At 38.3% G+C, this 23,744-nt stretch overlaps 1 protein-coding gene across 1 annotated transcript; it reads left to right on the forward strand.

Annotated features, from left to right (window-relative positions):
• The first annotated feature begins 477 nt into the window (after window positions 1-477).
• LOC126812097 (solute carrier family 15 member 4) lies at window positions 478-21,316 on the forward strand. The gene is made up of 10 exons (XM_050538331.2): window positions 478-839; window positions 5,064-5,162; window positions 6,178-6,263; window positions 8,481-8,620; window positions 10,358-10,527; window positions 11,221-11,429; window positions 14,350-14,536; window positions 17,236-17,436; window positions 18,407-18,541; window positions 19,311-21,316. Exons 1-10 carry the CDS (start codon window positions 485-487, stop codon window positions 19,547-19,549), a joined length of 1,821 nt encoding a protein of 606 aa, XP_050394288.1. The 5' UTR covers window positions 478-484; the 3' UTR covers window positions 19,550-21,316.
• The last annotated feature ends 2,428 nt before the right edge of the window (window positions 21,317-23,744 follow it).

Here is a 23,744-nt window from a genome sequence, read left to right on the forward strand (position 1 = left end):
GGTTAGCGTGTGTGCGCTCTATCGTAAGGTCTGTCATTGAGTCAACTGGGGTGGTTTTGATACCCCAGTTGTACGTGACAAGGACTAGGGTCACCTGTCCAACCTTGTGGGTTTCTCCAGGTCTTCCGGTTTCCTCCCACTGCTAAAGACCCCTATTGAAATAAAATCGAACCATATGTTAGTCCCGAAATGACCTAGATTGTGTCTAGTGGATGTTAAACCCCATCTCTCTCTCTCTCTCTCTCTCTCTCTCTTTTTATGTTGAATACTGTTTCTTTAAATCTGATAAAAGTAAGTAAAACTTATCAAAGATTGACTTACCTCCCGGTAGATCAACTATTATCCATCCATCAACAGATAACAAATCATATGATTGGTCGTATACTGTTTGTTATCCATCCATCAACAGATAACAAATCATGCGATTGGTTGTATATTGTTTGTTTTATTTGATTACAGGTATATATCAAACCACAAAAACAGGATGTCTCGTCAGTTATCCACCGACGAACGACAACCCCTGTTATCAGCCCCACACAGTCACACGTACAACAGCAGAGAATCAGGAGTTATGGAGTCTGGAAAGGACAATTTAGGATATGAAACTTTTGGTGACGGTGTTTTTGACAACGAGAAGACTTTACCAAATGAGGAATTGAAACCTGTGGCTCCTCAACGGAGTCGGGCTGCTCATATTATAGTTGTTTTGAGTATTTTGATGACAGAATTATGCGAACGTTTAACTTTCTACAGTATATCGGCTAATATGGTGTTATTTTGTACCAGTGTTTTGGATTATTCTGATCCCGATGCTGCAACTATTAGTCTCATCTTTTCAGGTAATATTCATAAAATGAGTAATCTGATTAAAACACAGATCCTATTTCGTTTCGTTTATAATAGTTCAAAATTTCATTTTACTTGTCTTTACTACACTAGGATCTGGAAGAGTTGTTATATAATGCACATTCTGGATGACGCGAAGGATTAGCCAATGAAACCATTTGTTACGACGAGTTCTTGGCATGCGGTCAACACACTAGAAACGTCAACGCTGATTGATTAATCAATGTCTGACATCGTAGGTTAAAAGCCGCTCATATGATGCGACCACCCACTACAACTGGTCAGATCTTCATGTAGTGTAGGCCATCGAAAGTATAAAAAATTGAAACGAAATATAGATCTGTATTTTAATCATATTGTGAAATAAGTAATCATCTCCATTTTATGCATATCTTTATTGGTGGTAAATGAAGCTTTTGGGGGATAATCATTGCAGTTTTCCATTCCATCCAAATGGGGGAGGAGCCATGGTGGCTAAGTGGGTAAGACGTTTGCTCGCTAACCTGGAGGTCCGTTGTGTTTGATGATCCCTGCGAGAGCAGAGAAAGTTCATCAGGATTTTCCGACATGGTTTCCACTTGTCAGTGGTGCAGGACAGAGGACCTGGTAAGGGACAACATATAGTCGATCAGACTGGACGAAAAACCTTGGTCCCATGTACACATTATCATGCACGTACGTAAAAGATCCCTTAACAGAGTAGGCTGTTCTGCCAAAATTTCATTTCTATCATAGCACACTGTATGGTGTATGCTCATCTTTATTAGCACAGTCGAAGCAGAGCAGGGGGATGGGGGTGTGGTCAGCATCTTAATCCAGCACTAAGTTTAACTACTGTTCTGTAATTGTCTAAAAGTTTATCTCAACAAGAATGGCCATTAGAATTATTATGACAAGAGGCATGACAAGAGCATTGTCAAATGAAATATATTTTCTGATTTTCCCAATATTTTGCTAATTTGGAAGTAAAGGTTTATGCCTGTGTGTATTTAAAACCCCATTTCATTTTATTACAAACATTGTTTTCAGTTATCTCCACATGGGGGTTTGGATGGCCGAATAAGTAGCACATGTGCGTTGTATCATAAGGTCTGTCATTGAGTCAACTGGTGTGGTTTCTATTCCCCGGTTGTACGTGACAAGGAGTATGGTCGCCTGTCCAACCTCATGAGTTTTCTCCGGGTCCTTCAGCCTCATCCCGCTGCTAAAGATCCCTACACGCAAGCGAATTATTGAAATGAAATTAAACCATATGTTAGTCCCGAAATGACCTAGATTGTGTCGAGTGGACATTAAACCCCATTTTTCTCTATCTCTCTCTCAGATGCCATGACTCGACACATTTTCATTGTTAATTCCCTGCAGTACCCAGCCCCCACCCCCAATGTCCAACCCCAAGCCAACGCGTGAATAAAAGACCTACTTTCTAAAGAAACAGATGAATTTATTTATCAGTGTATTGACATGTGATTGACAACACTATGAACGTAAATATTTGTAATCCTACCAGTATTACCTTTTTCATTTAAACGTTATCTGATAACAAGTATGGTGACAAGTACATTTACACAATCTGAGGTCTGATTGAGATGTATATAGTAGGCCTACTATTAATTATTGCAAATCTGTTATATATTCACATTCTGTCAAAATTGTATCTGCATTCTTTAAGTGATTCTTTCTGTAGGATGAATTGAAATCCTGTAACTGATTCTTTCTGTAGGATGAATTGAAATCCTGTTACTGATTCTTTCTGTAGGATGAATTGAAATCCTGTAACTGGTTCTTTCTGTAGGATGAATTGAAATCCTTTAACTGGATAAATTGAAATCCCGTAACTGATTCTTTCTGTAGGATGAATTGAAATCCTGTAACTGATTCTTTCTGTAGGATGAATTGAAATCCTGTTACTGATTCTTTCTGTAGGATGAATTGAAATCCTGTAACTGGTTCTTTCTGTAGGATGAATTGAAATCCTTTAACTGGATAAATTGAAATCCTGTAACTGATTCATTCTGTAAGATGAATTGAAATCCTTTAACTGATTCTTTCTGTAAAATGAATTATAATGGGATTTCAATCCTATTTTTTTACACCAGCCAGGCTAATGAAGCAATATGTTTCCTTTACAAACAAATTCCCTTTACATTATCTAGTTGTTAACTATTATAGTGAGAACTGCCAGTTCTTTATCTAATCTCCCATAATGTATCTTTAATGCGACAACATTTGTGGACTCCCAGAAGGCTAAATTGCTATGAGCGTTTAAGTTTCATTGATTGGCAACCTATCTTTTTAATTCAAACAGTGGGGTTACCGGTGGTATACATTGTTGCATCATAAAGATAAAGATGTGCTCTATTTTAAGTGAATTATTTGATGATATTTGGCGTGTTCTTTAAAGCTACAATTTAATATTTTAAGTTTTATTTTTAAAATTTATTAAAATAAAGCCTTAAAATAGATGGTGTCCATAAACAGTCCTACCTTGTTAAAGAATAATCTTGTTAATCCTATAATTTGACTATTGCCAGCTGAGAAATTGGCAAAAATATCATTTTCGGCTTCATATTCAAACGTTTGAACATAGCTATTCCATGGAGGTAATAGGAAAACAAGGGAGGTACTTGTGTCATTATTTCCTGTGTCAGTGATTTTTAAGTGTGGGAAATAATGCCCATGATCGTATAATAGTGAGTTGATAACCTATTGAGCAAAAGACGTAAAAATAATTATGTTTTGACTTTCTTAAAAAATTGGATAGCCGAATGGTTAGCACATGCTCATTGAATCATAAGATCTATCATTGAGTCAACTGGCATGGTTTCGAATCCCCGGTTGTACGTGACAAGTAATAGGGTCACCTGTTCAACCTCATGTGTTTTTCCGGGTCCTCCGGTTTCCTCTCACTGCTTAAGACCCCTACGCACAAGTGAATTATTGGAATAAGATTGAACCATATATTAGTCCCGAAATGACCTAGCTTGTGTCGAGTGGATGTAAAACCCCATTTTTCTCTCTTTTTCAAATGTTATAATTTTGTTGATGTTAGGTAAATATGAACACCATTTTTGGTAAAAAAAGCATGCATGATTCATACCAGGAAATGAAATAGACCATTAATTAATATAAATAATATACAGGTATATGGAGTCATACAGAGATTGATATTTTTAAATGACCGAGTAGAGGGATCCATATTAACATTTTAAAGTATTGAAATGTCAAATCTTATCATCTTCAAAGTCTGGGATAAATTCAGGTTGATGATTTAGTTGCCATGATTTATATTTATTTGATAAAGTTCTTATAAAAAGATAACATAAATTTAAATTAGGTCATTTTGATAAAACGTTGGTCATGGTGATCTTATGGCTTAAAGAGAGGGAAAGAAATGGGGTTTAATGTCCACTTGACACACACAAACTACGTCATTTTGCGACAAACCTATGATTCAATTTTATTTCGATGATCTCTTGCCCTTAGGGGTCTTTAGCAGTGGGAGGAAACCCACGAGGGTCAACCTTATTGCCCTACAACAAGCCATGCTGATCAGCAGTGATTATTCGCTGGTCCGTTGATAGGGATGACATCGATGCGGCTTAATGAGCCCCCCATATTAATATTTTTTGCTTCTGCAAAAAAAATTCGAGAACATTTTTTTTTTAAGCATTACAAAAATAAATAAAGGTGTTTGAATTATATGTAGGTAAACAATATTTCCTATTTAGTGTAAATCGGTTAGTTAAATGAGTAAAAGACACCATTCTGCCCAGACCAGTAACGTCTTAGGTAAACAATGCATGCGCCATTGAGCCAATGATTGATGCCACATGATTTAAAGTCAAATGTGGAAAGGAATCATGTTTTACAGAGTTATTAGAAGATTTTCGTAATTCCCCTGTGAAACAGGAGGGGTTGGATGGCTGAATGGTTAGGGGGTGCACTTACATGTAGTATCATAGGGTCTGTCATTGAGTCAACTGGCATGGTTTCGATTCCCCGGTTGTACATGACAAGAAGTAGAATTGCCTGTCCAACCTTGTGGCTTCACCGGGTTCCTCCCACTGCTAAAGATCCCTATGTGCAATCGAATTATTGAAATAAAATTGAACCATATGTTAGTCCTGAAATGACCTAGTTTGTGTCGAGTGGACGTTAAACCCCATTTCTCTATCTCCCTTTTAAATTATTATTTTTCTTTATTTTTTTTTCAGGATCTGTATATTTAATTCCAATCGTAGGAGGATATGTTGCTGATTCCTTAGCAGGAAGATTTAATACGATATTTGGATCAGGATTAATTTATCTGTTAGGTAGGTAACCAAGGTAACCAATCTGATTAAAACACAGATCCTATTTCGTTTGGTTTTGTATTGTTGAAAATTTCGATTTACTTGTCTTTACTACACTAAGATCTGGAAGAGTTGTTATATAACCCATGTTCTGGATGATGGGAAGTATTAGTCAATGAAATGGTGTGTTTTGGCGAGTTTTTGGCGTGAGTTACACAAAACTCTGGGTATCCTACTAAAAACATCAACGCTGATTGGATAATCAAATGTCTGACGTCATAAGGTCAAAAGCAGCTCCTATGACCCCTGATGCGACCTCCCACTACAACCGGTAGTAGAGGCCAACGAAATATATATCTGTATTTTAATTTGTTAGGTGGATAACAGATGTTTGATGTGTAAAAATACAACCAAAGCAATACATTATTATACAACCACATTCAAATGTCACCATTGTCCCCAGTGTCTGTGGTTCAACGGCGAAAGACGAACGCCCAAAAAAATTAGAGATAATGCGACTTGATGATCAGGATTCCTTTATTTCCCGCATATTTTTTTTTTATTCTTCTGTAAAAATTAGAACTACCAGAAAATTCACAACGAAATGAAGAAATGCCATGTGCTGATATAACGAGAAGACGTATATTTTAGATGTCATTTAAAGACATGTCTTCTATTCACTTAATTCAATAAATATTCCCTTGAAAGTTGGAATTGGATATAAGAGTAGGCCGTAGTGCCGCTGTCCGGGCAAAATTTCCCTCATATATAACACTGTATGGCGTATGCCCGTCTTCAATAGCCTAGTTCGGAGCAGAATAGTAGGACTGTTGTTTGTGTTTGGTTCATTTGAATATTTTATGTTTTACTAGAAGAATGCCCGGAAGTGGTTTACCAACGCCACCTGGCCTATGTTACTCCCCAGTCCGAGCTACCCCTATACCCCAAATTTCAGACTCGGGACAGACAGACAAGCAGACAGACAAACGACAGTCACAAATATTAGTATAGATTGATTTTAATTTAATTATTCAAGGTTTATTCTTAATCCCTGCATCTGCTGTTGACTATACGGCCATATTTGGCACGGATGATGATGGTGGAAGTTTTGATCTAACTGTGGTAAGTCATGTACATGTAGACTCGATGGAAGATCAGTATTCTATGACCTGATAAAAATAAAACACCAGGCCCCGAGTTCACAAAGCATTCTCAGACTTAAGTTACGAATTACTCAACTTTCAACCACCGTTTATGAGAAATATCTTTGATCCAGAAACACAAAACTTTGCACATAGTTTCTTATTGATGTATTTGATACATTAAAGCAACAAAAGTTCTATAAAGGGCTATATTTTAATTAAAATAAGGTGAACAATTTTGAGTAAATTCTTAAACTTAAGTCTGAGAATGCTTTGTGAACTTGTGGCCAATTTGTTAATATTTATAAATTACATTCCATTTTCTCTCTTAAACCACTGGTAATTATAATCTAACTACAGCAAATCTAAATGAAATGAAATGAAATGGGGTTTAACGTCCTACTGTTCTGCTTCGATTGGACTAATGAAGACGGGCATACGCCATACAGTGTGCTATGAGGGAAATTTTGCCCGGTTAGCAGCGCTATGGCCTACTCTTATATCAAATTCCAAATGTCGAGGGATCTTTTATGTACACGCCAATGTATACACGTTACCTCGGAGGAGACAGTAGGACGTTAAACCCCCTTTCAATTCATTTCATTTATTGTATGCTGTCCCCTAATAATGTAATGTAATTATTACCCCAGACAGTGTAGAACAGTAGAATGTTAATTCCATTTCATTTAAGTTAAAAACCTCTGTGGCCAAAATGTCAGAAGCTGAAACTTCCTTCATTTGTGTATATGTGTATGTTATACTGGAAAGCATATTTTATGTATACTGAGCGCCATGGAAAACGCATCACTTTGTTTTCCCAAATATTTTATTACTAGGTGGTTTTGTATGTATAATATTATGCAATACTATGAACTATTGTTTCACACAATGCTCCCAAACGCAAAAAATATCGGCCTGTGTGCAAAAAAAAAAATTGCACAAGATGCACATGTAAAACCCAATATTCACGTGCAGCATTGTGTGTGAGCCCTTTAAAAGCATATTTTCAACTTAATGTGCAGTACATGAACTGTGAAACGTCAATCTGTAGTAATTTGTTGTTGGACGTGTGAAGGAATCGAGCTAGAGATGCCAAGACTTACTGAAAATCAACGGAATGAAGCCATGGGAATGTCCAGGGCTGGCATGTCTACACGTGCTATTGTCGGATACTTCAATTGTCATCAGTCCACTATTGTAAGGTTGGTGGAACGTGTTCGAGTTACTGGATCAACACGTGACCGTCAACATCCTGGTCCACAACGCGTTACAACCCAGGCTCAAGACCGTTACATCCGGGTCACTCATCTGGGTGACAGATTCCGCCCAGCCACTCGAACAGGTGCAGCAATCGTCAGACGACAAGGATCAGTAAGTGCCAACACCGTAAGACGTTGTCTAAGAGAAGTAGGACTCCGTGCACGATGACCTTATGTTGGAGCTACCCTCAGGGATCATCACCGTCAGCGGCGTTTGATATGGGCTCAAGGACACCAAACATGGAGAAGAGTAGACTGGTAAAGTGTGCTCTTCAGTGATGAGAGTCGCTTTCATCTTTATCACGCTGATGGCAGTCAACGTGTGGGGAGGCTTCACATTTCATCACCGGACCCCCCTACACATTTGCAGGGGTCGCGTTAATGCTGTAGCCTACCATGATGATGTCCTGCAACCAATTGTTGTTCCGATGTTTTGAGCGCACCCACAACTTCAGCACTTCCAACAGGATAATGCACGTCCCCATACCGCCCGTTTTAGTATGGACTACCTGGCTGCTAACAACATCAATGTCTTGGACTGGCCAGCCATGTCTCAGACATGGCACCGATAGAACATGTCTGGGATGAGATTGGACGCTCTTGTCCAAGAATGGAACAATTTGCCCCAGGCCTTCTTTCAAACATTGGTAAATTCCATGCGACGTCGCTGCACAGCGTGCGTAAGAGCCCGTGGAGGACACACGCGCTACTGACATCTGTGTCGTACTTTTGGTTTTGACCCCTCTGACTTTGTACCGTTGATTACAGATTAAACATCCATAAGTGTACAAATGTGTTGTTATTGATGTGTTCCCATTTAAATATTGTTCACAATAAGAAGCAAAATAAATAAGATATGTTTACAAGATCATTTTGTTATACGAAAAACTAAGTGATGCGTTTTCCATGGCGCTCAGTATATATTTATTTTCTTACAGCAAGCGAGGAGAACTTATTTTATACTGGGGTTATGTTTTGTTGGTATCGGAACTGGGGGTATAAAAGCTAATGTTGGACCATTCGGAGCTCAGCAGGTGGAAGATATGGGAGAAAGTGCAGTTCAGTCATTCTTCAACTGGTAAGAATTGATTTTCTCCTACTAGTGGTAAGCTTTGAGTCAATATTATCACATGCTGAAATGGTTAAATGGCTGCAAAGTTTTCCCCTGATCTGGTCAAGGGAGGTCAAAATCGTATTAACAAAAGTTGTAGTACATGTACTAAGTGAGCTGTATGTGCCAGAGCGGGATTGGATGGCCGAATGGTTAGAATGTGTGTGTTGTATCATAAGGTCTGCCATTGAGTCAACTGGCATAGTTTCGATTCCCAGCTTGTATGTGACAAGGAGTAGGGTCGTCTGACCAACATCGTTAGTTTTCTCCGGGTCCTCAGGTTTCCTCCCACTGCTAATGACCCATACGTGCAAGCAAATTATTGAAATAAAATTGAACCATATTTCATCTCGAAATAACCCAGCTTGTGATAGCCTACTATTTTTTACTTTTATATTTTTTGTCATATTATATGTTTTTATGTCATTTTATATGTTTTAATATATTTTTATGTCATATATGTTTTTATTTCATATTATATGTTTTTTTTTTATGTCATTATATGATTTCATGTCATATATGTTTTTGTACTACGCATTGAGATTGTTTTTATGATGTATTGCATATAATAAGAAATAAATATTATTATTGTCCCCCGCCTTTCGAAGAAAGCAGAGGACTATTAAAATGGGTTCGTTCGTCTGTCTGTCTGTCGACGCTGTCCGTCCGTCTGTCTGTCCGTCACACTTTTTGGGACACAATAACTCTCCTTCTAATTGACCTAGAATGTTCAAACTTGGTGTAGGTGTTTATTAGGTCAATGCCTTGATGGAGTTCGAAGATGAGCATTTTCTGCTTAGCAGATATAAGCAATTTGATTGGTTGATGCTTTGGGACACGATAACTTTAGTTCTAATTAAGTGAGAGTGATGAAACTTGGTGTATAGTTTCATTACATCACATCAATACCTTGACTAAGTTCGATAAAGAGCATTTTCTGCTCAGGGTAAGCAGAGTGGTAAGCAATTTGATTGGTCGAGATTTTAGGACACAATAACCCTCCTTCTAATTGAGCTAGAATGTTTAAAATTGGTGTAGGTGTTTATGAGGCCAATGCCTTGATGGAGTGCGAAGATGAGCATTTTCTGCCTAGGGTAAGCAGAGATAAGCAATTTGATTGGTTGATGCTTTGGGACACAATAACTTTAGTTCTAATTAAGTGAGAGTGTAGAGTTTCATTACATCAATACCTTGACTAAGTTCGATTTTGATTGGTTGATGCTTTGGGACACAATAACTTTAGTTCTAATTAAGTGAGAGTGTAGAGTTTCATTACATCAATACCTTGACTAAGTTCGATGATGAGAATTTTCTGCTTAGGCTAAGGAGCAATAAGCATTTTGATTGGTCAAGACTTTGGAACATAACAACCCTGCTTCTAATTGAGGTAGAATGTTTAAACTTGATATAGATGTTCGTCTTGACTGAGTTCAATGATTAACATATTGAGCTAAAGCTAAGCAGAGATAAGAAATTTCCTTGGTCGATGCTTTGGGACAAGATAACTTTGATTCTATCTGATAGAGAGTGATGAAACTTAGTGTATAGTTGATAATCAGTTTGATTGCTTGATACTTTTGAAAAAAATAGATGTGCGATTAATTAATATGTGTCATCTATTTATTTGGGGATTTCGGCGGGGGACATCAGCCTCACTGTTGGCTTGTTATTATTATTACTAAAGTTTTTTTGATTTATTTGTAGGTTTTACTGGTTTATTAATGCAGGTGCTATGATCGCCTATACTGCTGTGGCCTATGTACAACAGAACATCAGCTTTGCCTGGGGTTTCTTCATTCCACTAGTATCCATGATTTTAGCTTTAATAATATTTCTGTCTTTTAGAAGTAAATACATCAACACCCCTCCAACAGGTCAGCATATTACATATTTTTTTATTCATTGCCAGGAGCCACAGTGGCTCAGTGGTGAGTAAAGCGCTGTCTTACTAACCAGAAGGTCTAGGGTTCGATCTCAGTGTTGGTCGAGAAAGTTCCACAGGATTTTCCAGTCTGGGAATTTCCAGCCTGGGATTTTCCAGCCTGGTTTCAGGAGGGCCTGAAAAGGTGAGCATCTGGTTGTTTGGATGATAGGAAAATCTGAGGCGCCAGTAGGTTATGTGCACGTAAAAGATCCCTTAGCAGTTGGAATTCGAAGAGTAAGCCTTAGCGCTACTGTCTGGTCAAAATGTCCCTCATAGCTCACTGTATGGCGTATGGCCATCTTCATTAGCCATATCACAAAGAGCCATGGTGGCTTAGTGGAATTTTACGGCATGGTTTCCCCTTGTCAGTGGTGCAGCACAGAGGGCCTGACAAGGACACCTGTCTAGATGTTCGGATGGTACGAAAAACAAGGGACCTGTGTATACATTGCGTGCACATAAAAGATCCCTTGGCAATTGGAGTTCGATATAAGAGTAGATCATAGTGCCTCTGCTTGGGCAAAATTTTGCTCAAAGCACACTGTATGGCGTATGCCCGTCTTCATTAGCCCAGTCGGAGCAGAACACTAGGACGTTAAATCCCATTTCATTTAAAGGGTATATCATTGTTTTTCAACTCCAGGAAGTGTTTTGACAACAGTATTTAACGTCTGTCGACAGAGTTGTAAAAAGGAGTCTCCGTACGTGAATGGTGAAAAGAAGTTTTTTGATTCGTCTCGACAAAAGTATGGTGGAACATTCAGTGATTATACAGTAGATGGCATCATCTGTGTGTTAAGAGTGGTACCAATATTTGCTTTAATTATAATTTACTGGGCCATTTATTCACAGGTCAGTTTAATATGTCTTGAATTTATTTATTTCTTGGCGGCTGTCTTAAGTAAATTCCTTTGTTTATTTCATACAGCTATTTGGGAGCCTAGGTGGCTTAAGTGGTGGACACGCTAGCCGAATTAATCACCTATGAAATTTGCCTAGTGTGTCAAGTGTCATTCGACTGAATTTGCATTCGCCCGAATCAAACATGTTTGATATATTTGCCTAATCCAGTGGTTCTCAACCTTTTTTGCCGACGGCACACCTTGGAACTCATGAAAAATTAGCGGCACACATGGCTAAATATATATGAAAAATATTTGAATTTTGCAAAATAAAAACATGGCAAGTTGTAGACGACATACAACCATAGACACATAGAATGACTCAACCCAAATAAAGAAAAACACAGCTATGAACTTACCAGTAGACACCAGTGAATACTCAATTGGGATCACGTGATATTTCGCATTTTTTTAGTATGCCGTTCAAAATTTCGCGGCACACGGGTTGAGAATCACTGGCCTAGTCAGTCAGGTTCACCAAAGCATTGTATAATTCATTAGCCAATCACCACTGATTTTAAGATGTCACATGATGTCTGAAGACATGTTTAATAATGGGACGGGAAAGGAGATGCAATCGACTGGTGAATCTGGCCGAGAATTCGCCTAGTGTGTCCACTCATTTGGTTGAATGAATTCGGCTGCAAATCGGCGCCGATTGATTCATTCCAATGATTATGCTATTGTGTCCACCACTTTATTGAGTATGACACTGGCTCACTATAACCAGAAGGTCCTGCTGGGTTCAATTCATTTCTTGCCGAGAAAGTCCCTGGGATATTTCAGCATGGTATCCTTTTGTTCGTGCTGTAGGATGAAGGGCCTGGCAAGCGTCTAAGTGATGGGATGGGTAAACAGTTCAAGGGCCTCTGTGTACTTTTAAAGACCCCCTGTAAGGCAAAATAGGAGTAGGTCGTAGGATTGTTTTGTGGTCAAAAATTTCCCTCATGACACACTCCATGATCATCGTCCATCTTCATTAGCCCCCAGACTTGTAGCTGCATGGCGTTTTAACGTCTGTTTCCACAGGAGTGATATTGCAGACAAGTGTACAAAAGTTTAAGTTGATTTTATTTCATTTCTTACCATGAAGTCAGGGCTGGCACAGGGTCAGGGCCTATTTTAAGGATTATTTGACGAAGCACGGTCTCCGTGTCAATGCTTATTTTTGGGGGGGGGGGGTCCGGGTGGGTTCGCTCCCCCCGGCTCCAAAATTCGACCGCCAGAGAACGCCGGAAACACCATTTCTGAGAAGAAAGTGATCAGTTCAATGTAGCTCCTTAGCTTTCAGAAATTGTGACCAAACAGATCATGAACTATGAACAAAACAATCGGATAAAACTCACCAGAAGTAAACCAATAACTTCCAGAATTATTATCACACTACTTACACTTTTAATACCAAAGAATTGACTGACAGATTTATGTATATTCGACCGCTTGTCAGGGCATCGGATGTTCAAAGAAAAGTCCAAAGTCGATTCTTCTGATAGGGATAAAAACACACTGTTATATCGCATAATGGAAATGGGCGGTAACCTAGCTTGCGTCCTTGAAACAACCAGTGAACCATGCTTGGTTAGTAGCTTTACCTGTGGGTCTTTCGCGGCGGTCCTTCGCATTCATCCACGCTCGCACAGCCGGTCGAACATCAAAATTTGCAAGAACTGGCATGTTTACACGTACATTCAAATATGCATCTACAGTTTTGCTGTTTAGACTGCATCTGTCGTCATCTTTGACCAGATTATAGGAACTGACAAGTCTTTCTACATCGATTGAATGCGGTTTTGCGGCTATAATTCTGGCCAATGTTATGGAGATAACTTTCCATTCTCCATTTGACAAAGTTATTTTCAAAACATCTGACAGAGTTTTTAATTTGCCAGAGCTAGAGCATGCGGTATTAAGATAGTCTACAACATCGCCATAGGCATTGAAGAACTTTGCCTTGTCTTAGTCTCGAGCTATGTAGTTGTACGCTCTCTGTATATCTGCATTACTTGCAGAACCATTGCGTAACGCATCCGGAGAAAAGGCACTTAACGCCATAGCTAGAGGTTCATCACTAGTGCCTTTTTCAGTTGATAGGCGTTCGTTCAGAAAGTTCACCAGACTTTCTATCGTTTCTACTCTTATGGCACCAACAGCACGTTGGCCACTAGTGACGTAGAGGTGAGCCTTCCGAGCGGCCCGCTTTTCACGTGTCTTCAGTTCAATTCCATCAAACTTGTTACCATCGATCTTTTCTTCTAGCCCACCAGGCAGTTGAGTAGTAATAAGTTTCTGTGTAATGAGACTGGATACCAAGTCAAATGACGTGATCGATGATCACAATGACTGCTGATGGCGCACTTGCTCATTGCTTGATCGCACATTTTACAAGTAGGCCCCTACACACTCAGATTCACAAAGATATACACACCTTTTTTCAGAGCACGGATTTTAGATTTTCAAAGCACGTACGTTAAAATAGGCCCTGCACAGGGTAAGTCTCCCGTCAAAATTCAAAACCTACTAATTCACTTTTTTTTATCAAAATTTGTAGTTACTAGGGTATGTGCTACCTGTTGTTGAACAAGAAATTCCGATATTTTGATTTTGTAAGCAGTTACACCATGACACAATCTATCAACTTCCTTCATTTGCCTAGTATGCCACAGAAAAACCCTAGTAACTCGATAGTTAAATCAATGGATAAGCTGGGGTTTAATATTCATTCTTTACGTTTTCCTATGTTTTCTCAAAATAAGAAAAACTTGAGTTACTAGGTGTTGTCTTTTGATGGGAGAAGTAGTCTTTAAAACATGCTCTGTAGATCTTAAAGCCTACTTGTACATAGGCCTAACATTAATTATATAATATTTTAGATGCAGTCAACATTTTTCCTTCAAGCAGAGAGAATGGATGTAAGTGTAGGAAAGGAGAATATACCAGCGGCCATGTTGAATGTTTTTAATACGATAATAATTATTCTCTTGATTCCATTGGTTGATAGAGTCATATATCCACTCTTTAGTTCCTTTGGACGACCAATAACACATCTACAGAGAATGGGTAGGTTAAACACTTTTGAAACTGGTTGAGCATCCTATCTATATTATTGATTGGTGGGGGTTGGATGGCTGAATGATTAGCATGTGCAGCACACTGTATCATACGGCCTGTCATTGAGTCAAGTGGCGTGGTTTCGATTCTCTGGTTGTACTTGACAAGGAGTAGGGGCGTCTGTCCAACCTCGTGGGTTTTCTCTGGGTCCTCTGGTTTCCTCCCACTGCTAAAGACCCATACGTGCAAGCAAATTATTGATATAAAGTTGAATCATGTGTTAGTCCCGAAATGACCTGGTTTGTGTTGAGTGGACGTTAAACCCCATTTCTCTCTATATAGCCCAAATTGCAAATTGAACCTGCTTTTATTGGGCTGGACAAAATGGTTAGTCCCAAAATGATCTAGTTTGTGTTTAGTGGATATAATGGGAGATGCTAATTGTAGACCAGTTGGGGCGGTTTGGGAATTTCCGGATTCCACAATGGCCGCTTTATATAAATGAGTACCCTACCAGTATTTTGGGGAACCTGACCCTAACCCTTTTGAAAGGGGTAAAAGGTAAATTAGATCCAAGTTCAATCTTCTAAAAAGGGTTAGGGTTAGGATTTCCAAAAATACTCATTTATATAAAGCGGCCAACAATTAGCCACATTTCTCTTAAATTCATGGACGGTTAAGGGAAGGAAAGTAACTCTACAATTAATCACCTGGAGGCAGACCACCAAATATTCTCCCATTCCTTTTAATGTTAATTCTTATCTCTTTGCCCAGCTCTAACTTTTCCAAAATTTTCATTGCACAGAAAGGTGTCCACAGCAGTCGGAGAAAAATCTGGCAATGTCTTGCTCCAAAGCTTGTATGAAGTTGACAATGACAAACACACATTTGAAGTAACATATCCCCAAATCTATAAAAGGTCCATAATATTATAACCAACATCATAACTCTGTTATCCTCTCACCTCAAAATCATGAATAGTCATTAAACATGTCAGTCCAAACCCTCTTCTTCAATTCTAGACCCAAAAATCAACAAGAATTGGGAGACATAGAGAAAGGGGATACTCGATTGAACATTCTGTAATTGAATTCTTTCAATCCCCTAAATAGTGACAATCAAGAGAAAAAGGGGTATTTCGGGCTACAACGCATGTACCAACTGGATAAGAAACCATGACAGCTGAAACATATTCCTTGTGTTTAATTACATAACGATTCTATTCACACTTCCACAGTTGACAGAACTGTGTCAGGACTGAACTCTGCGTCACTCGATTGCATTTGTGACAATTTGAGTTGTTACTGACCGACAATTAAGCATCCACAAAGACTGTAAATAGAAGGAACAACTTTAATTTGGAAATTTTGCCCTGGCAGCAGCACTACAGCCTACTCTTACATCAAATTCCAACTGCCAAGGGATCTTTTACACGCACGGCAATATATACACGGGACCCACGTCTTGCATAATCCCAATGAACTTTCTCAGCCAACACTGCGATCGAACACACGACCTACAGGCTACCAAGCCAGCGTCTTACTCGCTTATCCACTGTGGCCCCCCCTTTAATTTGGAAACAAGGGAAAATGCCTCTACTGTAAATAGAAGGCATAATTTTAATTTGGAAAATGTGTTTAAGAAATATTTTAGCAGTTAGTTTTGAGAACAATAAACCTGTGTAACATTTGGATTATGGTTACCTCCCTTGCACCCATATTCGTTAATCAGGAAGTATTACTGTTTACAGTAGTGGTTCTCAACCTTTTTGCCACCGGCACACCTTGGAACACATGATAAAATAGCGGCACACCTGGCTAAATATATATGAAAAATATTTGAATTTTGCATCATAACAACATGGCAAGTCATACAAACATAGAAACATTCTGAACATCTGAGACACGCTACCTGCTGAGAAGTATCTCAGACACAGTCAGTAGCCATGATATCCATATCATCACGTGATCTATACATCACAGGTCATGACATTGACGTCAATGGGTCATGAGGTCAACATTGTAAACAATAGGTTTATCTTCAGCATTGTGTCTGTTGCACCCATAAAGACTATATAATTCGTAGAGTCCCAACATGTTCTCTCTTCTTCCAATGATTTTTCACCAAAAAAACATCTACAACTCATAGAATTGACGTTGTCTTCAATGACAGCGTCTGCGAGGGTTGTTCATAGAGGCCGCCATATTGCACTATTTTGTGCGTCGGTCGGGTCTATTTCAGATATACACAATCAATTCTGTTGATGTTTTTAGCGTTGGGATTGACTAATAGTTAATGTGTTTCAGTTCTAAAACAAATATTTTAAACTTTAACGCAAATTTAAAAATTGCCAAATTCTGGCTGGGATTACTGAGCAAAATGGCCATTCACTGTATACGTGCGAAAAAAAAGCTAGTCACCAATTAATTTTTGTACGTTAGTTACGTACGACATAGAAACAGACTAGTCATAGACACATAGAATGAGTCAAACTAATTAAAGAAAAACTCAGTTATGAACTTACTTTATTGCACTGTTTCGAATTTCATCAGTCAAATAGCTGGATGCTTTAGTGAGAAATATTTTCTTAGTGTGCAGTTCAAAATTTCACACGCACTTAGGAAGATCTCGCGGCACACTGGTTGAGAATCACTGGTTTACAGTAATTGGAAATACTTTTAAAACATGTTTTTTGTTATTTTCTCCAGGAATTGGTATGTTACTTGCTGCAGCGTCTGTAGTAGTAGCAGGTATTGTAGAGATTTATCGTAAAAAGGAACTGGAAGAAAGCGGAGGTTTCATCCAGACGCTGGCTGACCAGAAGTTCAACTCATCTCATTTCAGTGTTTTCATTCAAGTACCACAGTTTGCCTTAGTTGGAGCTAGTGAAGTATTTGCTAGTGTTTCAGGTATGTTTTGGATTGATTTCAGTATCTAATCTCAACTCTTGTCACCAGAGGTGGGAACTCGAGTTGCACGACTCTGACTTGAACCGGGGGGCTGGATGGCCGAATGGTTAGCGTGCGCATTGTATCATTGTCACAGGAGGTGGGAACTTGAGTTCCAGGACTCTGTCTCGATCCAGGGGGTGGATGGCCGAATGGTTAGCGCGTGCGTATTGGATCAGATGGCCTGTCATTGAGTCAAGTGGCGTGGTTTCATTTCCCCGGTTGTTCATGACAAGAAGTAGGGTCACCTGTCCAACCTCGTGGGTTTTCTCCGGGTGCTCCAGTTTCCTCCTACTGCTAAAGACTCCTATGCGCAAGCGAATTATTGAAATAAAATTGAACAATATGTTAGTCCTGAAATGACCTAGGAAATCATGTTTGAAAATCTTGATAAACTTTCTCGGCCAATGTAGGAATCGATCACTCGCCCTCTCGGCTAGCGAGCCAGCGTCTTACCCGCTTAGCCACCGTGACTCCCAGAGTCAAGGAAATTTAAGATTTGTACTACAGTAATATATGAATGTCACTCGGCAAACCTCGGCAGATTCCAGTACCCTACATCTAGCCCTGGCTGTATGGCGAAGTCTGCCATTGGAACTACTTTCAAATTTCCGGATTACCAACGGCGTTGCTCATGACGACGCCTTTGAAGAATGTTTTATCATACAAATATTTCAAAGTCTGAAGCTGTTTTTCTTTCAAGTTTATCTGATTTTCTTCAAACAAGGACAACTTTGCAATGATAATTCTAAACATGCTTCGAACGACGCAATTTTGATACCTTCTATTTAAAAACGGCAAGTTTTCCTAATAAGTAAACTGGTGCCAAATCGCAATTGTATTGGCGTAGGTACATATCTAGCCAAGGCTAGATGTAGAGTAACGGAATCTCCCGAGGTTTGCTGAGGGATATGAATGTATTTTCTTTCAGGTTTGGAGTTTGCTTTTACCCAGGCACCCCAATCTATGCAGGGTTTCTTAACAGGTTTATTCTTTGTAGCCAGTGGATTAGGTAGTTACGTTTCCACAGCGATATTAAGAATTGTCGAAGCCTCCACAAAATCAGGTAAAGAACAAATTTATCAAAGGATATCAAAAACAGAGAGCAAAATAATGTGTTCTGGTTGCCTAATCCTACATATGGGACTAAACCGGTGTACAGATTGGTGTGCATTAAAACACAGATCCTATTTTGTTTTGTTCTTTTATAGTTCAAAATTTCGTTTTTACTTGTCTTTACTACACTAGGATCTGGAAGAGTTGTTATATAACAGGCATTCTGCTGTATGTGAGGAATTAGCTAATGAAACGATCTGTTATGACGAGTTCTTCGCATGCTGTGCACGCAACTGTCAAGGCTGATTGATTAATCAATGTCTGACGTCATAGACTCAAAAGACGCTCGTATGACCCCCTGATGCGACCTCCCACTAGAACTGGTCAGATCTTCATGTAGTAGAAGTTGTCGAAAGTATAAAAAACGAAACGAAATATAGATCTGTATTTTAATCAGATTGGGACATATAAAAACTCCATGTTCATTTCATGTGCGCGCTGTATCATAAAGTCTGTCATTGAGTCAACTGGCGTGGTTTCGATTCCCCGGTTGTATGTGACAAGAAGTAGGGACACCTGTCCAACTTCTTTGGTTTTCTCTGGGTCCTCTGGTTTCCTCCCACTGCTAAAGACCCCCCTATGCGCAAGTGTATTATTGAAATGAAATTGAACCATGTGTTAGTCCCATAAGACCTAGTTTGTGTTGAGTGGAGTTAAACCCTCCCTCTCTCTCGCTCTCTCTCTCTCCATATACATGTTTTTTTATTATTTGTTTTCAGATCCATGGTTTCCAGAAGATATCAACAATGGAAAAGTTGAAAATTTATTTTTCCTATTAGCTGGTCTGATGTGTTTGAATTTTATAATATTTGTCATCGTATCATATTTTTATAAATATCGTGATCAAAGTGCGGTGGAAGGTGACGAGTATAATATTGATAATGATGGAGATGATGTGATGAAAACGGTGACTAATAATGAACACAATCTGTACGAACCAGAAAATACCAAGCTGTAGTTGTTCAGGACGAGAAAGATAGATTTTAGTTGTTCCGAACTAAGTTTTACCCAACATTTGAATATACATAGCAAGGCTTAAGACAAACTTGTGCCTTACAGAATGATGGTTTCAGAGGGATTGTGGCACTCGGCAAACCTCGACAGATTCCGTTACTCTACATATAGTCTCGGCTGTATGAGGGTAAGTGATATGTACCTACACCTATACAATTGTGATGCGGCACCGGTTTACTTATTAGGGAAACTTGCCGCTTTTAGAAAGAAGTTTAGTCGTTCGAAGAGTGTGTAGAATATTCAGTGCAAAGTTGTTCTTGTCTAAGGAAAATAGAATAAACTTGAAAGAAAAACAGATTAAGACTTTGAAGACTTTGTATGATAAAAAATTCTTCAAAGGCGTCGTCATGGGCAACGCCGTTGGTTAATCTGGGAACTTGAAAGTAGTTCGAATGGCAGACTTCGTTATACAGCCAAGGCTAGATGTAGGGTACTGGAATCTTCTGAGGTTTGCCGAGTGTGATTGTGGTTGATAAAGACACGAGTTTGAGAGGGACATTGTGATTGGAAGAATCTTTTATCCAAGCTTGCTAAAATCTGATTAAAACACAGATCCTATTTCGTTTCGTTTTGTATAGTTCAAAATTTCGTTTAACTTGTCTTTACTACACTAGGATCTGGAAGAGTTGTTATATAACCCACGTTCTGGTTGAAGTGAGGGATTAGCCAATGAAACAGTCTGTTACCAGTGAGTTTTTAGCGTGAGTTGCACGGAACTGTTGGAAACCCACTAGAAACATCAATGTTGGTTTGTTAATCAAATGTCTGACGTCATAGGGTCAAAAGCCGCTCTTATGACCTCTGATGCGACCTCTAACTACAACTGGTCAGATCTTCATGTAGAATAGGCCACCGAAAGTATACAAAAATGAAACAAAATTTAGATCAGTATTTTAATCAGATTCAGCTTGCTAGCATGCAGATGAATCTTTTATTTAGATTTTTGTAACACAGTGTTGTCAGTTGTATGTTTTGTTGTACTAATCATCGTATGTTTTAAATATCTCTTTCGTGAAAATTGCAAACGGAAAGTAGAATATAATATTTGATTCATGAAAACTGCAAACCGAAAGTAGAATATAATATTTGATTCATGAAAACTGCAAACCGAAAGTAGAATATAATATTTGATTCATGAAAACTGCAAACCAAAAGTAAAATATAATATTTGATTCGATCCAACTACATATTATCATTGCATCAAAAATGTTATTAAACTTTCCACAGGACCTGTTTGATTCCACATGATCTTACTGTACTGCAAGATTGAATTACATCCTTGATTATATAATAGAAGGGGCTGGATGGCTGAATGGATAGCGTGTGCACGTTGTATCGTAAGGTCTGTCATTGAGTCAACTGGCGTGGTTTTCGATTCCCCAGTTCTTTGTGACAAGGAGTAGGGACAAACACATGGATTAATTTTATTTCAGTAATTTGCTCCCATAGGGATCTTTAGCCGTGGGAGGAAACCAGCAGAGAAAACCCATGAGATTGGACAGACGACCCTACTCCTTGTCCTGTACAACCAGGGAATCAAAACCACGCCAGTTGACTCAGTGACAGACCTTTTGATACAGCACGCACATGCTAACAAATCAGCCATCAAATATGTTTAGATTTTACAGAAATAATCTGAATTGACAACTTTTTAACATTCAGCATACAATAATTTAAATACATTTTAGAATGGATTCAGCCATGAAAATTGTCATAATTTCAGAAAAATGTCATAATTTCAGAAAAATGTCATAATTTCAGAAAAATGTCATAATTTCAGAAAAAATGTCAGAAAAATGTCATAATTTCAGAAAAATGTCATAAATTTAGAAAAATGCTATAATTTTAGATAAATGACAATTGTTTTGGGAAAATGCAAATAAGAATCTGTAGATCTTCAGTGTTTCCTCTGTAGAACTTCATCAATATCTTTTGGTTTCCTTTATAACATTCCCTGGGAAAATGTATCGAATTGTGCAATTTTCTAATTTGTTTTGTCTTTGTCCTGTTTTTCAGTGGTCCTGAATTGTTCATTAGTAGAAGGTATTTATTAAAACAATTAACCATTTCAAAACTGTAATACAGTTTGCATGAGAAAATGATAACAAATAATAGCTGTAAAAAGAAATGGTGGAAGTGTCTTTTTTGAGAGCTGGGTTAGGGAGGTAGGAAATTCCTTCAAAGATTAGGGAAAATATTTTAGTAAGGGTAGGTCACCCAAAGCCAGAATTCCTGGATAAATGATTTTTCCATATAGGAATGATCTCCTCTGATATCCTCCCTGACCAGCCTGAAAAAGGATAAAACCAGAGATGTTAATGATTACAATTTATAAAGATTTATTTGCAAAGATCATAATATGTTTCGTAAATATCTCTTATAAAAAGTGATGCATTTGAGACAGAAAATAGAGAAAAAAATGATAGGTTTCAGATGCACTTTCCTTTCTGTAGAAAAAAAATATGCAGAAAAAGTTTGTGTTCATTTTTATACACCCACATGGAAATGTGGTTGTATATTGCCATCGCCCGCACCCGTCCGTCTGTCCACAATTTCTTGTGAACACTCTACAGACTACATTTATCATCTGATTGTTTTAAAATTGATATGTGTTGTTTACATTTGTGAGATGAAGAAGCCTCTATAATTTCAATAATTTCTTCCGGAGTTATGGCCCTTGTTTCACTTTGTTGAATCTTCTGAACACTCTATCGACAAAAGTTATCATCCGATCTGTATGAAATTTATATGCATCATTTAAATTAGTGAAACGAAGACATATATTAAATTTTAACAATTTCTGTTAATTACGTCTAGAGTTATGGCCCTTGTTTCACTTTGTTGAAACTTGTGAACGCTTGAACAACAAAATTTATCATCTGATCGGTAGGAAATTTATATGCATTATTTAAATTAATAAAAAGAAAAAATCGGTTGAATTTCAACAATTTCGGTTAATTACTTCCAGAGTTAAGGCCCTTATTTCAGTTCGTAGAACCTTGTAAACCCTCAAACAACGAAATTTATAATCTGATCTGTATGAAATTGTCTTGTAAATTCCCCCAATTACCTAGCTACAAAAGAATAAATATGCGACAATTTAGCTGCTGTGGGTGTATGATTCATTATCTGGCAAACTATCTTTAGATTATTTTTATATAGTTTTTTGATTTTTGGCGGCAGATGTTTTTTGTGTGGTTAGTTTTGTAGATATTTTTATCCATTTTAAACTGCATCATTGCTTTCAAGTAGCATCATTTATATTTGAATCACATAGATTTAAGTAGAAAAATGTGTTAAAATGATATGGACGCCCCTCTAGATGCCTTATATAAAACCACTTGATGTTAGGATAATTCATGGCCAGAATATTTGATTGTCATTGATAATATTTTTTTGCACTTAAAACAACTTGAAACAAACCCACTTTACCGAATGTGGAAACAGTTTTGTGACTGTAAATAGTTGGGTAAGAGCAGGATGACTGTACAGTGCATACAGTTGAAGTCTGCTATAACACAATTTTAGTATAAAGCTGTACAGTGCATTCAGTTGGACTCTTCTATAACACAGCTTTTCATTAGCCAATGGAGACGGGCAAACACCATTCACCATGCTTTGATGGAAATTTTGCACGGCTGTTTCATATAGTATATACTTAAATAAGCTTAAAAAATTAATGCAGAATTGCCCATTTCATTTTTTGAACTTTGGTATTCATGAACCCAAGACTTATGGGCTCAGGGGCGATGCACCAACTGCACTGCCTCACATGAGGCCCGCATATGTTCAGTATACTCAGTACGTCTACAGTAACTGTTTTATGCATATATGATCCATATTGGTTCGGTACATAAGGTGCTTGCTTGCTTGCTGACCATGTCGTCTCTGGTTTGTTCCTTATATTGTCTGTGGTGCCAGTTGCAGAGTCTGTGGTGCCAGTTGCAGGGCCTGGTATTGTCTGTGGTGCCAGTTGCAGGGCCTGGTAAAATGAACAACAGAAACACGGTCCTGTGTACATAAATAAATTTGAAATAAGAGTAGGCTGTAGAGCTGCTGTCTAGGCAAAATTCAATCTACGATGTAGAAGAGTTGTTATATAACCCAAGTTCTGGATGATGTGAGGGATTAGTCAATGA

This window comes from Patella vulgata, chromosome 2, assembly GCF_932274485.2.
Source record: "Patella vulgata chromosome 2, xgPatVulg1.2, whole genome shotgun sequence".
Taxonomy (NCBI): Eukaryota; Metazoa; Mollusca; class Gastropoda; family Patellidae; genus Patella; species Patella vulgata.